At 46.2% G+C, this 14,673-nt stretch overlaps 1 protein-coding gene across 7 annotated transcripts in view; it reads right to left on the bottom strand.

Annotated features, from left to right (window-relative positions):
* The window catches only part of LOC122220530 (palmitoyltransferase ZDHHC14), a 533,561-nt gene that overhangs the window by 246,638 nt on the left and 272,250 nt on the right, over positions 1–14,673 (bottom strand). For 6 of the 7 annotated variants that reach the window (XM_042940151.1, XM_042940161.1, XM_042940162.1 and 3 more), the window contains one exon: positions 14,333–14,435. In XM_042940151.1, the coding sequence (XP_042796085.1) occupies positions 14,333–14,435 (103 nt within the window). Of the gene's footprint in view, positions 1–14,332; positions 14,436–14,576; positions 14,600–14,673 lie in introns of those variants that run through there. The other variant, XM_042940157.1, reaches the window with a different exon arrangement.

Here is a 14,673-nt window from a genome sequence, read left to right as displayed (position 1 = left end):
GGGGACAGAGTCTCAGTTTTGAGAGATGAGGGATCCTGTAGATGGACGGTAGTGACCTTTGCACAACAATGTGAGTGTATTTATTGCCACTGAAGTGCACACTTGAAAGGGTTAAAATGATACATTGTAGGTCATGTACATTTTACTACAAAAAGTCTGAGCAGACTGTTCACAAAGCCCTAGAATTCCCCACTGCTAAATTTTCATCAGCTTCAAGGACCATTAATTGAGCTTCCGTGGTTTTTTTAATCTGTGAAAGAAAATGCCAACATTTTACAAGATATTTCCTTTTCTTCTAAGCATTCTTACATCGCATTACACCCTATGTCCTTTGCCTCTCCTCACTCACTGGGCGAAGGAAATGGTGTAAACACACTTTTAGCCGATCGAATGTAGATCTCTGATCCTCCGTAAACCCTCTCTTGAGCCATGGGGGCAGGTTTCAGATCAGCCAGAAGACTTCGACAGCACACAGAGATCTTGAACTCAAACGTGGGCAGTGACCCCTTAAGAGATTTTCAGGAACTGCTCTTCCAGGGGAAGGAGAAGAGTCGGTGTGAGCTAATCTGTCCCAAGTTTGGGTTCAAGCAGTGAGCCAGGCAGGCTACTGCTTTGCTTCAGAAGTTCCCCTCTTCACAAATGAAGATCCTGAGGCTTAAATGAACGAGTGGGTTGCTCAAGACCTTACAGATAAAAGTAAGGCTTGGACCCAGGACCTGGGGCTGAGTTTGCCTGGCTGCAAACCTCTTTCTACTATTGCATGTGCCACATAGTAGGTGCTTAATAAACGTTCCTTGTCTGATTATCTATCCCCTCCTCTCTTTTTCGGAACTCCGGAGTTGCTGTCGAATCTGTGCTAATGGGTTTGCAAAGGAGGTGCCTCACCCTGTTTCTGCCAAGGGGATACCCAGGACTACCATCACTCAACCACCTCTGTGCAGGGAAGAGCCCAAACCATGCACCATGTGGCCTTCAGGGAGGAGACGGAGTTCACTGGAAGTTCTGACTCCTAAGGCTTTTCTTTATTTGCTCCTGTGTGTGTGTGTGTGTGTGTGTGTGTCCTTTTGGCCAAATGGGTTTCTTTCTACAATCACAAGTGGTACCCCTCCTCCCCCCCCCGCCAGAGGAGGAGAAGGAAGAGTTGCAGTCTCTCATGAATTCACAGGCTTTAGAGGGCAAAAGACCTCGATTCTGGGCAAGAGTAGAGCTCTTTAAGGAAGGAAAGCCAGTTCCGTGGGAGACCCTCACTTTTTTTCCTTCTAAATATAATTTACTATCAAGTTAGCTAACGTACAGCATATACAGTGTGCTCTTGGTTTCAGGAGTCAATTCCCGTGATTCATCGCTTCCATACAACCCCCAGTCCTCATCCCAACAGGTGCCCTCAATGCCCATCACCCATTTCCCCCTCCCCCCGCCCCCATCAACCCTCAGTTTGTTCTTTGTATTTAAGAGTCTCTTATGGTTTGCCTCCCTCCCTGTTTATACTTATTTTTTCCCCTTCCCTCCCCCTTGGTCTTTGGTTAAGTTTCTCAAATTCCACATATGAGTGGAAACATATGATACCTTTCTCTGACTTATTTCACTTAGCATAATACTCTCCAGTTCCATCCACATTGTTGCAAATGGTAGGCTTTCATTCTTTCTCATTGCCAAGTAGTATTCCATTGCAAGGAGACCCTCACTTTTCTTTCAGCCTTCATCTCAGTCCAGGGAGCTCAGAAACACCCAGAGCCTGGAGCATGGGCTGGAAGGCTGGTCACAGTCACCTCCTGTACTCATCTTCCCAAGCACCACCACGCAGTTTTTGCCATAGCGGTGTTTTCCCACGGGGCCGCTCCTGCAGGGGGTTTCAGCTCGGTGTGGAGGGGCTTTCTGGTGGGAGGTGCTGAGGAGCACGCGGGGCGGGGGGCGGGGGGCGGGGCTGCGGGCAGGCTGGTCCACACAGGTCTGCTCAAGCTCTCCAGTTCCGTCCTTTTGGTCCAGCACACGGGCTCCGTCTTGACAGGGCAGAGGTGGGGAGGAGCAACTTCCTGACTAATCACATTCATCTTCTGGAAACTGACCTAGGGCTTTGGATATATTGTGCTTTGCAAAGAACGTTTTGTGTTTTGTGACGCGTTCCATTTGGTATTCTTACAGCCAGCTGAGCTCCGCACTGCCTCCATTTCCCGGGGCTCAGTGCAGCCTGTGAGCAGGCCCGCTAGCGACCCCAGAGCTGAGCCCAGAGCTGCAGAGAGCAGGTGCTTTTCTGGGTACTGGAATCTTGTTCTCAATCTTCCCTCCTGGAGCCCTCACTATTCCTCCTACCTTCTGTCTACACAATGCCCTCAGCTCTAAGGAAAGATAAAATTGCAAATCAGATTTGCTTGTCTCTGTTGACCTGCAGGAAGCCTTTTTTATTGAAAACTAATTGGCAAATTCTATTTTAGGGATCAGCGCAAGACAACTCTTACAGGCTCACAGAGAATTCTGTTTGAGGGCAGAGCTGGAGATTTTCAAGGTCAGGGGCGCAAGCATGAGGGGAGAGGTGCCCCCCTCCTTCTCCCTCCTCTCTCCAGGTCACTGTTCATTTCTTCCTCCTTGATCACAACCCTCCAGCCACGCTCACGGCAGGGCCCACAGGGGGCACTAGAACCTCTGGGGATAACGTGGTCTGTCCCTCCTTAGAGCTTGTGTTCACCCGGAGGGCTAGGTGGGGCTGGACGCGGCTTCCAAGGCTTTACACTATCATCACTGCTGACTCCCAACAAGACCGCAGGTACCAGGGGTGGGTTTACTCTGAAACCATGAGGCTCAGGATCAGGGCCCCTGCCCTCCTGGTTCCTGGCATATTGGTTTTTCTCTCTTAAAGAGAAAGCGCCCTCCAAACCTGGGTTCACTCCTGTATACACCTATTGGTATTTTCCTGTGGCCCGGCCGACAACTTGTTAAAACAGTAACAAATCTGTCTGTGCTCAGCCTCCCAGCCGGGCTGTTGAAAATGCTGTCGTTTACCAGGGGTGAAGCCTAAGGACTTAAATACATGGAAATAAATTTAGCCTAAACCATTTAATTAAAAGAAATCTAAATATAAGTCATTCAGGGGCGCCTGGGTGGCTCAGTCGGTTAAGCAGCCAACTTCGGCTCAGGTCATGGTCTTGCGGTCTGTGAGTTCGAGCCCCGCGTCGGGCTCTGTGCTGACAGCTCGGAGCCTGGAGCCTGCTTCAGATTCTGTGTCTCCCTCTCTCTGACCCTCCCCCGTTCATGCTCTGTCTCTCTCTGTCTCAAAAATAAATAAACGTTTAAAAAAAATTTTTTTAATAAAAAAAAAATAAATATAAGTCATTCAGAAATTTTTTCAAAATGACTACTTTGAACTCTGACTTGTGTTATCAGACTTCAAGCACCTCTTGTATAGACTTCTTTAAATATTTTAAAAGAGGACTGTCTTTCTGAGTATAGTTATGGAGTTTCCTTTGTCATAGGAAAACACAGTTACATATTAACAATTAACCTACTCTTTGCCCCCCCCCCCCCCACCTCCCGCATGGCTCCCCACCAGTTTAACCTATGGCAGTGATATCAGTAATCAGTTACTGGGACCATGAAACTAAGTGTCTAAATCCTGCTGCACCCAGAACTTTGAAGATAATTTGCCACATTCAAACCCATTTTCCTTTGGACAACCAATCCCATTTGGGGGTACCCAGGGACCAGACTTTGCTCTACCGGATTCTGCCCAGATAAAGTTTCCTATTGGCTCTGCAGGACTATGGATTTTATCAGATTCCAACCAGGGACAGTGCAATGACTATAATTCTCATACCATTAACGTGGCATGTTTGGAACGTCTCCTTCTTAGAAAAGACTCAACGATTAGGAGACATCCAATTTTTTCTTCTTTAAAGCTCGGCCCCAGGAGGATGGGTTGATAAACCTTCATGGTTGCAGTCCCATTTGAGAACTTGGCCAGTATTTTCAGGGTTACTATGGAGATGATCCATGAAAATGTTCTTACACCTCCTCCTTTTTACCTTTGCTTCTGATTTTTATTTGCCCACTTCTTGTTGATTTTTCCACTTAGTTTTCTTTGTCTCTGGCCTTCCCAATGCTCTTCTCTGCTTTCCCCTCCATCTCTTCCTTTCATGGGTTTCCCTCCCACTTCTTTTTTTCTCCTCCCTTCACCTTGACTTCTCCCTCTTCTCCCTTTCTTCTCCCCCCCCCCCCCACCTCTATTTTCTCTTCGCTTTATTCATGCTTTCACTACCCACCACCTCCTTGGCTTTTCATTTGCCGACTCCTCTCTTCCACCAGTAGGGGGAGACGTCACCGCCTGCTTTTTCCTCTGACAACTTGGTAGCAGGGCTTACACTCCAGTGCGAACACCAAGACGCCCTTCAGTGTATCATTTTCTCTAACCAGTTATATAATCTTAAGAAAAACCAATAAACACCTGGATATTGGGCAGTGACAACCCATCTACTACAAACCGAAAATTGAGAAACTCACACGATCATTCCAAAACAACCTTATAAAGGTTCCTATTTATCAAATATCAGGTTGAATCATATGAAATTGCCATTTAAAAGTCAAAAATCATCCAAATGCTGAATTCCAACGGAATAGAAGCCTGATCGCTTGTAAGAGGGTCTATGCGAAGACCCTTCTGCTGGCAGCATAAAACGACTCCTGGCAGGAATGCGAGAGCGTGTGCTGTGGTTGCAGTAAGTCACTTGACGGCTGGCTGATTTACTGCCCACATGAAGCTCTGCCATTTAACTTACAAAGAAGTTTATGGTTTCAGATGTTCAGATGTTGCACATTTTATCACTTAATGTTACAATCTGAAAACACCATAGAGATCATTTACTTTTTGTTTTTGCAGATTTTCAAGTAAAATTGCTCATGTTGGAATACCTTTTATTTCACTCTATCTGGCTCCTTGTTTGAAATATACCTAGCACACAGATTAAATGCTGTTAAAAGCAAATCTGGGAGTTTTCGAGATGGTCTTGTATACAAATCAAGAGCGAATGAAATTATTTATTTCTTCTGCTCCAATTCTGTCAAAAGTATTAGCACTGGGCATCATTTATTTCTGTTTGGCTGTGAAGGCGTGTTCTCGGGTCTTATGAGTGCTCGTTTACAGTTATAGAATCACTATAAACTTCTAAAATCTACCTAAAATGTAGGTTAGGAGGAGAGCTTTCTTTTTATTGTCATTTAACATTACTATTTAAGTGTGTGTAAGTTATTTTTCCTACTATATTAGATTTTTCAGATGATGCATGGAGAGTTCTGCAATATTTATTCACAAACTTATTTTCATAAATCAGGTAACTGCTAGAGTCAGCCTTTTTTGATACTGGATTAAAGTGCATTCAAAAATTAGGTTAAGTAAATATAACAAATGATTTTCTAACAAACAAAATTTCTAACAACCATGAACTGTGTTCTTAGCTTTGTGGGTAGCATGTACTGCAAAGGATCTTTTAGTTACAAGTGCCAGATATGAGCATAAACTCTGACCCCAATGCTATACAGAACTTCAGTCATTTGACAATCAATTGAAATATACGTACTAAAAACTGACCATAACTGGATATCCTATGTATACATGGAAAGAACTTCAATATAGGTATTAATAAAAGTCAATGAGGAAAACAGGAACAATGAAAATGTGATCTTCGGCTGGCACTGGGGTTATTTATCTGCAAGTAATTCCAGTATGGCTCCTCAGAACGTCACCAGCACTCAGACAACAGAGGCTATACTGAGGTTACACACACCCTTTTAATGCTTTAGATGGCCCTTTGTTACATTTCTAACATTTCCTTCCTCAGGAATTTGTAGTAGAGGGATCACTTAGGCACTAAACAACCATCCCCATCCCCAAATGGCGGGGGGGTGCTAACTCCCCCATCCTAAGTATCTTTGGGATGGGGGCCTCTGACTGTTGGACATTTCCCTCTTGGACTGGGCAGGATTTGCATCTGGCCCTGGTTCTGACCTGTGGGGCCACGTAGAACACATCTCATCTTCCCCCCATTGGAGTGTTCACATCCAGCCTCTCCTGGAGATGTTCTGATACATTTGGAGACACTGTCAGTAGTGGGTAGGAGCCTTGAGACCAGAAAGAGTTCTCTCAGCTGTACGCCAAGCGGGTGTCTCATAACAGAGGCAGCATGGAGACGTAGAGAGTGCGTGGGGCTTGAAGTCAGTTCACTTTTAGATTCATTTATGGGCAACTCACATGTGTACTTGGGAATTATTATAAAGTGACAGAAACCCAACCTACAATCACTTCTAACGTGGTAAAATTTGCATGAAAGCTAAATTTAATTAACAATTAATGAAGGTGACACAGTCACGGGTCTTGTAGACATTAATTTATTAATTTTGATTTTGTAGTTTTCATGTTTTGGAGATTGTCGTTTTTTTCAGGCCTTAAAACTTTTCACAGTCCCTGGAGAAAGCACACAGGCACTTTGCTGACAGAGTCCAATAGGCAGAATAGCCATGACTTCTGGTCTCCTGGCCCATGGATTAATTTGATCCTATCAAGGCTATCACTGCACCAAAGAGAACTGTCTCTCTAGTCCCTAGTTCCATATTCATGAAGGAGATGTGACAAAACCAGAGTGAGGAAAGAATCAGGTGTGGGAATGAAGACAGGAACAAAGTAGTATTTGTGCAGAAATTCCCCTGAGAAGGCCCTTTGAGGGGAACTTTCACACACACTCAACATTTAATGAGCACCTCCTGTGTGCCAGGCTGTGTCATCCCCTGGGGCTGGGAGGGTGGGACAGAAAGGGGTCTCAGTTCCAATCACCATCCAGGAAGGCGGTCACGACTCACCCCTTCTTACTTCATGGTTTAGGAACTGGAGGCTCTTGGGATTAAGGGACTTGCCCATGATGCTGCAGCCCCCAGTGTCAGGACCGGCAAACGCAAGCCCAGGGGCTGTGATGCCAACTGAGCTCTCTCCCTATCTTTCCCCGCTGCATTGAGTACTTAAATCAGTCCATTTGCAAAGCTTTCTCTTTGACTGTCTTATGGCTTTATTCTCTCATCCTCACTAGTATCCAACTAGACCAAGAGACTTGATTTGACTTGGTGAGGGCAGAGCTCACAGGGGTCAGGGGAGAGAAATTTAGGAAAAGATAATAAATGTTGATTTTCACTTGATCTTAGCCAAAAGACTGAGAAGCGATAAATGTTGATTTAAAATAATAATCTTCCAGCATGAGAGATGAAATTGGGTTAATATCTCAGATGACAAACATGAACAACTCACAGTTTTTTAAAAAAATGCCAGATCGACTGATACTTCTAGGATAACTAACAAAACTGACTCACATCTCTACTATTTCAAAGTGAATTTCTACAAACCATGTCATTCTTTCCTAAGTACAGGGAAGCAAACCTTCTTTAGGCTTTCCCAGCTACCTGCAGGGCACCACCCCACCACCCCCAGCTATCTATGGGCACACACATGCCACAATCAGCTTCCCCCTGACCTGCCCCTCTTCCTGTGTTTCCTTTTGGCGACTTACATGATCACCTTATCACTAAGCTGAAAGGCGGGGACCATCCCTGGCTTCTTGACTCCAGACCTCCAATGTGACCATCTCCAAATCCCAGACTTGCTGCCTCTTTTCCGAACCACTTCTGCTATCCTGCTATCCGCTAGGCTTTCTGTGAGGGTCTCCTTCTGTTTTCCCTGTCTCCATACTAACACGCCTCCCTCTGTGCCCCAAAGAGCTTCCCGGGCTCCATTAACCCCACGTGAAAATCTAATGGTATTGCTCACTGAACTGAGTCTCTGCAGTGGCTCCCTGCCCCGTTATAGAACAAAATCCATGCTGGTTTTAAGGCACCCAAGGCTCTTCACATGCTTCCCCTCCTGCCTGCTTTGCAACCCACACCCTGTAACTCAGTCCTCTTGCTCCCGCAAAAGCACACGAGTCCACCCCATGTATGCCTGGGCCTCTGTGCTCTGCATGGAGCATCTCTCCCACCTCTGGGTGGCTATTCGTTGTAATCAATATTTTAATATTTGGCTCAGACGTCATCTCCTCCAGGAAGCTTTGCCTGAAACCCGAGCACTTGTTTTTGGAGCTCTATGACTCCCCAATCTCTCGTTTGCTGGCACATTGTTGAAATCCTCCATGCACCTGAATATGAATATTTTCTGAACAGATCATGTCTTAGTTGAGTCAAATTGACGTAAGGTTTTTCAAGAAAAAATTTTCTTGGTGTTAAAGCAAAATATGGCTCAAAAATCATTCCTTTTAACCCAAGCTTGTAGAGAGTTCAGGAGAATCTGAAGACTATGGGGATGTTTTTCAATGCTAGCTTATGATCAAATCACCTCCAGGGGATTCTGACTTCATTGGGCTCAAGATATCAGCATTGTGATTCTAAAGTGCATCCACGGCTGAGGCCCACTGGATTGTGGTAAACTCAGCTGCCAGACGTAAGGGCCAGATCTGAAGACATTCAGCTGACACCAATTTGAGGGCTTTTGAAGTTGAATGAGTGGAAAGCAGCCAGGTCTTGAACCATTGGCTGTGTGACTTTGAGCAAGCCAGTCATTATTCTAAAGCCTCCATTTCATGCTTTGTAAAACGGGAGTATTTTGCAGGTTGTTGTTGGCATTAAATGAGATGATCCTTGCAATAACAGTTTCAATATTGTCCACACTCTGCCAATTGCAAAAAGTGATAAACACAGTATAATTCTCTACCAAATAAATTTGGTTCCATTTTTAGAACTGCCTGAAATTTACCTTGTGATTCTGACGAATTCAACTTTAAGGGATTTAAAGCCAGTTTTCACATTTGTCTGATTGATTGGGGACTGGAACACCAGAACTTTTTTTTTTTTTTAATTGATCGCGAGCTCTAATTATATCCAATAAATGAAATAGATAAAAAGGAAGACGATGGATTGCTTGTGGACAAATTGCTCTTAGTGATTATGCATGTTTCCAAAAGAGCAAAAGGTGAGTTCCTGGGTGTCCACTGCTGTATCAGACACTAGAAAACCTGAAGGGTTTCAGGTTCCTTCTTGGCAGGCACTGCTGGTTCTGATGTGTCGGCTCAGTGTGCAGTGAGGGTTGGGGTGTCTGTTACAGGCAGACTAAGCAAGTCAAAGGAAAGGAAGAAATGTTACTGTTTGCCTCAGAGAATTAGCTTATTGTCAATCTTGAAATATTTTAGCTCCAGATTTTGACAATTCTTGGAAACGGCTTGATACGTATATTTCTCTTGGTCCTGGCGTTACTCAAAGTAGGAGAAAGCAAAGCAAACGGCACGGGGCCTGCAGCCCCCGCTGAAGTCACTTTGCTAGAGTCTCCCAGCTCTCTCCTCTGGGGGAGTAACGTGCATTTCACAGCGCTTGAGAAACACAAAACACCCATTTCCCCCTTCAGGGCTCACCCCACATGTTCCTTCACTCTCACCATGGTCCTGGGCTACTTCTTCCTTCTCCCTTCACTTCTGCAAATTACTCTCATTTTCTATCTGCTTTTACTTTTTCAGGCTTAATTTTTCCTCCTTTCACCTATTTCCATAATAAAACAATAATGATGTATGACCAAAGAGACAATGGCAACAAATTAGGCAACCTCATGAAATAAACTCCCAGAAAGACACATACTATTGAAACTGACTCAAGAATAGAAAATCTGAATGGACCTGTAATAGGTAGTGAGTGAATTAGTAATCAAAAAACTAGCCACAAAGAAAAGCTTGGGACCACATGGCTTTACCAGTGAGTTCTACCAGATCTTTTAAAAAGAATCCCAGTTCTTCAGCAACTCTTCCAAAAAGAAGAAGAAATACTTTTCAACTCAGTCTATGAAGCTATTATTAACCCTGACACGAACAACAAACAAAAATATCGAAAGAAAAGGAAACTGCAGACCAAAATCTTTTATGAACATGGATGTAAACATCCTCAACAAAACACTAGCAAACCAAATCCAGAAACATATAAAAGAGATTATACACCAGGGCTAAGTGGGGTTTATCCTAGAAATTTGAGAAACAGGGGACAAATGAGAAGGGGAGGTTTGGTATGAAGTCCAGACTGCAGCACATCCCCCATTCCCGTGCCAAGTGCGGGGTCTCCAGTCTGCATCAGGGTGGGTGGGAGGCGTAGGAGGAACCAAGGGTCACAGCATTTACCCTCTTCCAGGGGGAGCTGGCTCCCTCTCCTGTGTATGGGGACTGAGAAGTTGTTCTCTGCTCTTCTGACCTATCTGTCAAGCTGCAAAAATCAGAGACTCACAGAGAGCTTTGAGCTGGTTGGGGCTTCAGGGACAAATTAGTCCCAGCTCCCATTTTGCAGCTGGGGAAAACTGAGGGCCACAGAGGCAGGGGGACTTGCCAGTAGTCAGGGAGATAACTGGTGGGAGCCAGGACTGAAGCTCTCACTCCCCGCCTCCCATCCAAGCTCTTTCCTTCACCTGAATCATGTCCATTGCTGCCCAGTAGCTCAGAGTGGATGAAACTGACCTGGCTGATCTTGTCACCATGGATATCAGGGAGATGATGATAATAATAATAATAATAATAATAATAATAATAATAATGATAATACAGTAATACTTAAATATAATTCTTACTTTGTGCTAGGCAAGGTTTTAAGTGCTTTACATGCATTAGCTCACTTAATCCCCACAGAAATCCTACAAGGTAAGGATATCGATATGTTCCCATTTTATGGATGAAAACACTGAGGCAGAGAGAAGTTAGGCAACTTGTCAAGGTCACTCATCTAGAAAGTGTCAGAAGTCTGGCTCTTTGCACAGTTAATCCCCATCTGCTCTTCATTTAAAAAAAATTTTTTTTAACATTTATTTATTTTTGAGAGAGACAGAGATGGAATGCAAGTGGGTTAGGGGCAGAGAGAGAGGGAGACACAGAATCTGAAGCAGGTTCCAGGCTCTGAGCTGTCAGCACAGAGCCCGGCGTGGGGCTCGAACTCACGAGCTGTGAGATCATGACCTGAGCCGAAGTCGGTCCCTCAACCGACTGAGCCATCCAGGCGCCCCCTCATCTGCTCTTCAAAAGGAGGTAAGAAAGGCCTCTTTAAAGCCTGGTGCTTGACTGTGAAGTGCCTCCCATGTGAAAGAGACGTCTCTGCACACTTTTTACCACTGCTGGAACACCTTGGCCCAGGGACCAGTCTCCAAGACTGTGCAATATACCAAACCTGGAGTGGACATGCCAGGATTTTTAGATTTTGTCTCTGACAGGGACAGGGTGGGCCATGGGACTCAGTGATGTACAGCTTCTCTACTGTGGAGAATAGCTCTCCATGGGAGGCAGGGGGAGACGCTGGTCCAGAAAGTGTAAGCAAAATGTCATGAATCTGAACTTAGGGGCACAGATCTGAACACATTAGGCACAGCTGGAGTGTTACTGTACTGGAAGGCACCCGGGGGACGATCTGTGCCTTGGTCATTCCTTTCTATCCCGTGGCACTTTCAGTGTGCTGTCCCACTAGCTCTTCAGGAAAGATCTGTGTATGGCTGGTCAAAGAAACGAATGAAATTCTGCCCCTCTGTGTGTGCTGGTGGCCGGGTGGTGCTGGGGGACATGGTGTCTTCTACCTCCACGTGGGTGAGCAAGGTAGAGGTGGCATGAAGTCGGGGTGCAGTCAGCCTTGGCAGGTCCCTGAGGGTCACAGGTCCTCAGTCAGTCCCTCCCCAGACTCAGGGTGCCACGGCTCCTGTGGTGGGGACTGAGCAGGACTTGCTGTGGGTCAGAGCTCTTCCCGAGTCCCTGATCTGACTGGCACTTAGGGCATGTGGACGTCATATGCAGCTGCCCACACTTGTGGCTCATCTCCAGATAGAGGGGAGAACATAAGGGCAAGGAGCCCTAGGTTTTTAATATCCTCATGCTTCCTAAGAGTTTAAGCCAGAGGCTTTGGATTGAATGATAAGGGCTTAGCAACGGCAGCTGCTTCACCGTTACGAGCGTCTTCTTCATCTTGGAAGTGTCCTCTATAAACAATCCATATGGCATCAAGCCCAGTGCCTCAGGGTCACTGGTTACTTGGGAGGTGGCCTTCCCATAGGAATAGGCAGTGGCACCATAACCATTCCTGCCGGGCCAGTTCCCTCGGGGGTATGCCCTTAACTGGGGTTATGGTGTGGTCTACTTAGAACAGACTCCAGAGGACACAAGAGCAGTTTGAGGAATCTGATTAACCATACGGAATGAAAAGACCTCCCTGTGTCCCTTGTGAAACCTGCCCTCTCTGGCTCTCATAGAGGCACATAGTAGGTAGTCAATAAATGTGTGCAATTAATAAATTATGCCCTCATCTCATCTTAACATAAAGTGGCTTAATAGTGTCAACAGCTTGAAGGTAGCCTTGCTTACTTTTTAAATCTAGTGAAAGTACACTGCACGGTGGGATCAGTACCATGGGAGTCACAGGGTAAAACTAACGTAAGTTCGTTGGTTTTGACAAGGACCACTGCCGTCAGTGGTGTCCCCTAGTGCAGGTTCCTACTACTTCCTTTCTGTATGTGTTTGTGTCCTGTCCCCGGACACTTCCTCCTTGAGGGCAGATGGACTGCACCCCACAGACCTTGCATCCCTACCACAGTTGAGTCCTCAACACAGTAGGGACTCAGGAAGGGTTACTGAACTAACGAGAGGTCATATACACAATGTGAAAACATGCGCACACACCACAGAAGTGATCAGTGGATGCCGTGGTCAGAATTCGTTCCAGGACATTTGTTGTGCACCTGTAAGTGGCTGAGAAAGACTACTGAGCACGGACACAGCGGTCTTTAGTGCCTGTTCACTTGAAGGAGGAAATGTTGGAAGTGAACGTGGGCATTAGAGTCATCAGACTGGTTTGTATCCACAAATTAGTGGCTGTGTACCCTTGGGCAGAGATGATCTGCTTCTCCTAGCTTAAAAAGAAAAGCAAGAAACAGGCATGCCCAGTTGCCATTGTTGGTTTGGATTAAACAAGATTCTGATCATCAAGTGTTTGAACACAGTCGGTGCTAAATAAATATAATCTCCTGTTTGCCTCTCTCCTTTCTCTCTCATTTTCGTCCTCTGAAAAATAAGGGGGTGACCCTTAAAGGTCACTTATGTGGGTGAGCGGGGACAGAACAAGATGTCCTGTGACCACTTTCAGAGTAGAGTGGCAAGGACTGTGACACGCATGTACTTTCCTTCAAAGGAGGTGCTCTATTAGCGAAGCAAAGCACCACAGCACAAATTAGACACCACCACTACCAACAAGTTAGTCCGAGCAAGCTTCTGCTGGGGGCTGGAGCCTAGTTCCAGGGTCATAAACACAGCTACAGGGTTGCTGGCATTAAGCGTGTTCCCTTAGCCCTGAATGCTTACAGAGACAGTCTTGAGACTGTGGGCTTCCACCTTGCCCTTCTTTATAAGCAGAAACAAAGTGCCCAGGAGGCTGTCATTTTCCCAGTCCACTCCAGAAGGCGGGTCTTTGTTTGTTATGGAAACTCTCTTGTGGGTGATTCCCTTCTACAAAGAACAAACAGCTCCTGGGTGGCCACAGACTGGGTCCCTTTCAGAAACACGGAACTTCTTTAGGGAAATCTGTTCCAGATAAAGTGAAGCCATTGTCTTCCAGACGCCTAAGGAGTTTTAAGGGATGGATGGTCGGAGCCGGGCCTGGCTGAGCTTTCGGGTACCCACAGAGGGACTCTTGCCCCTGTCCCAAGTCTCCAACCTGCAGCCTGGAAACCAAGCATGCTGTTCCATACCTCACAGGACCCCTATGAGACCTCTTGGAGAGGCACTAACTCACTTTTGGCTGTGAATCAAGAACACCTTGTCTGATTTAGTGTATTGAGATATGCATGACTGAGCTAAGGTCACGGCTGAAAGTGGGGAGAAGTGGCCACCCACTGTACGCTTAAAGAGGGGGTGGGGAGGTGAGCACAGATTGAGGCAAAGGGACAAAAAGGGACCAGCCAGCCAGCCAGCCAGGCCAGTTTGGAGCACTTGTATCTCACCCCTTCCCCCCCCCCCCCAATCCTGGTTCTGTGTAAGGGGGCTTTCCATCACACGGTGCCACAAGCTGTTTCTGGAAGACCTTTTGCATGCGGACTTCCCCTTACACAACCCAGAGCAAACCAACCACTCAGGGGCCATAATCCTTTGTTGGGTATTGCCTTAATTTAACGCTTCTGTTCCCTCGTCTGAGCCTTTCAGTAAATGGGTGTTCCGGGAAGGTTTCTAGGTGTGCTTGGTCTGTTACTGGGTTAGTGAACATAGAAGCAGAAGAGAAGCCTCTGCAGGGAGCTCTGGGCCCGGCTGCAGGCGGCCCCTACCATGTCGCTCTGTGACTGCGTCGCTCCGTAGGCGGCAATGCCATTGGAGGGTGCGGCTGGCTGCGGTGTGTCAGGCTGGATGTATCCTCTTCTGTCAATCAGGCTACAAGAGAAAAAGCAATACGGAGGAAGAGAGTGAATAAAAAGCCAAAGACTCCATCAATACTATTTTAATTTCCATGCGGGGCTCCCTCTTTCTGTGTGGGGCGCCACTGCACGCACCTGGGAATACACCCTGACTCACCTTCAGGTACAGTCAGTACCAAAGTCTGTCACCTCTGCCTTTGACAAATGTCTGTAGCGTCTGTTCCCTGCCACCAGCTACAGACTCCCACCCCCTC

Source organism: Panthera leo, chromosome B2, assembly GCF_018350215.1.
Source record: "Panthera leo isolate Ple1 chromosome B2, P.leo_Ple1_pat1.1, whole genome shotgun sequence".
Classification (NCBI taxonomy): domain Eukaryota; kingdom Metazoa; phylum Chordata; class Mammalia; order Carnivora; family Felidae; genus Panthera; species Panthera leo.
The sequence above is the reverse complement of the archived record's forward strand: the minus strand, read 5'-3'. Positions and strand labels throughout refer to the sequence as shown.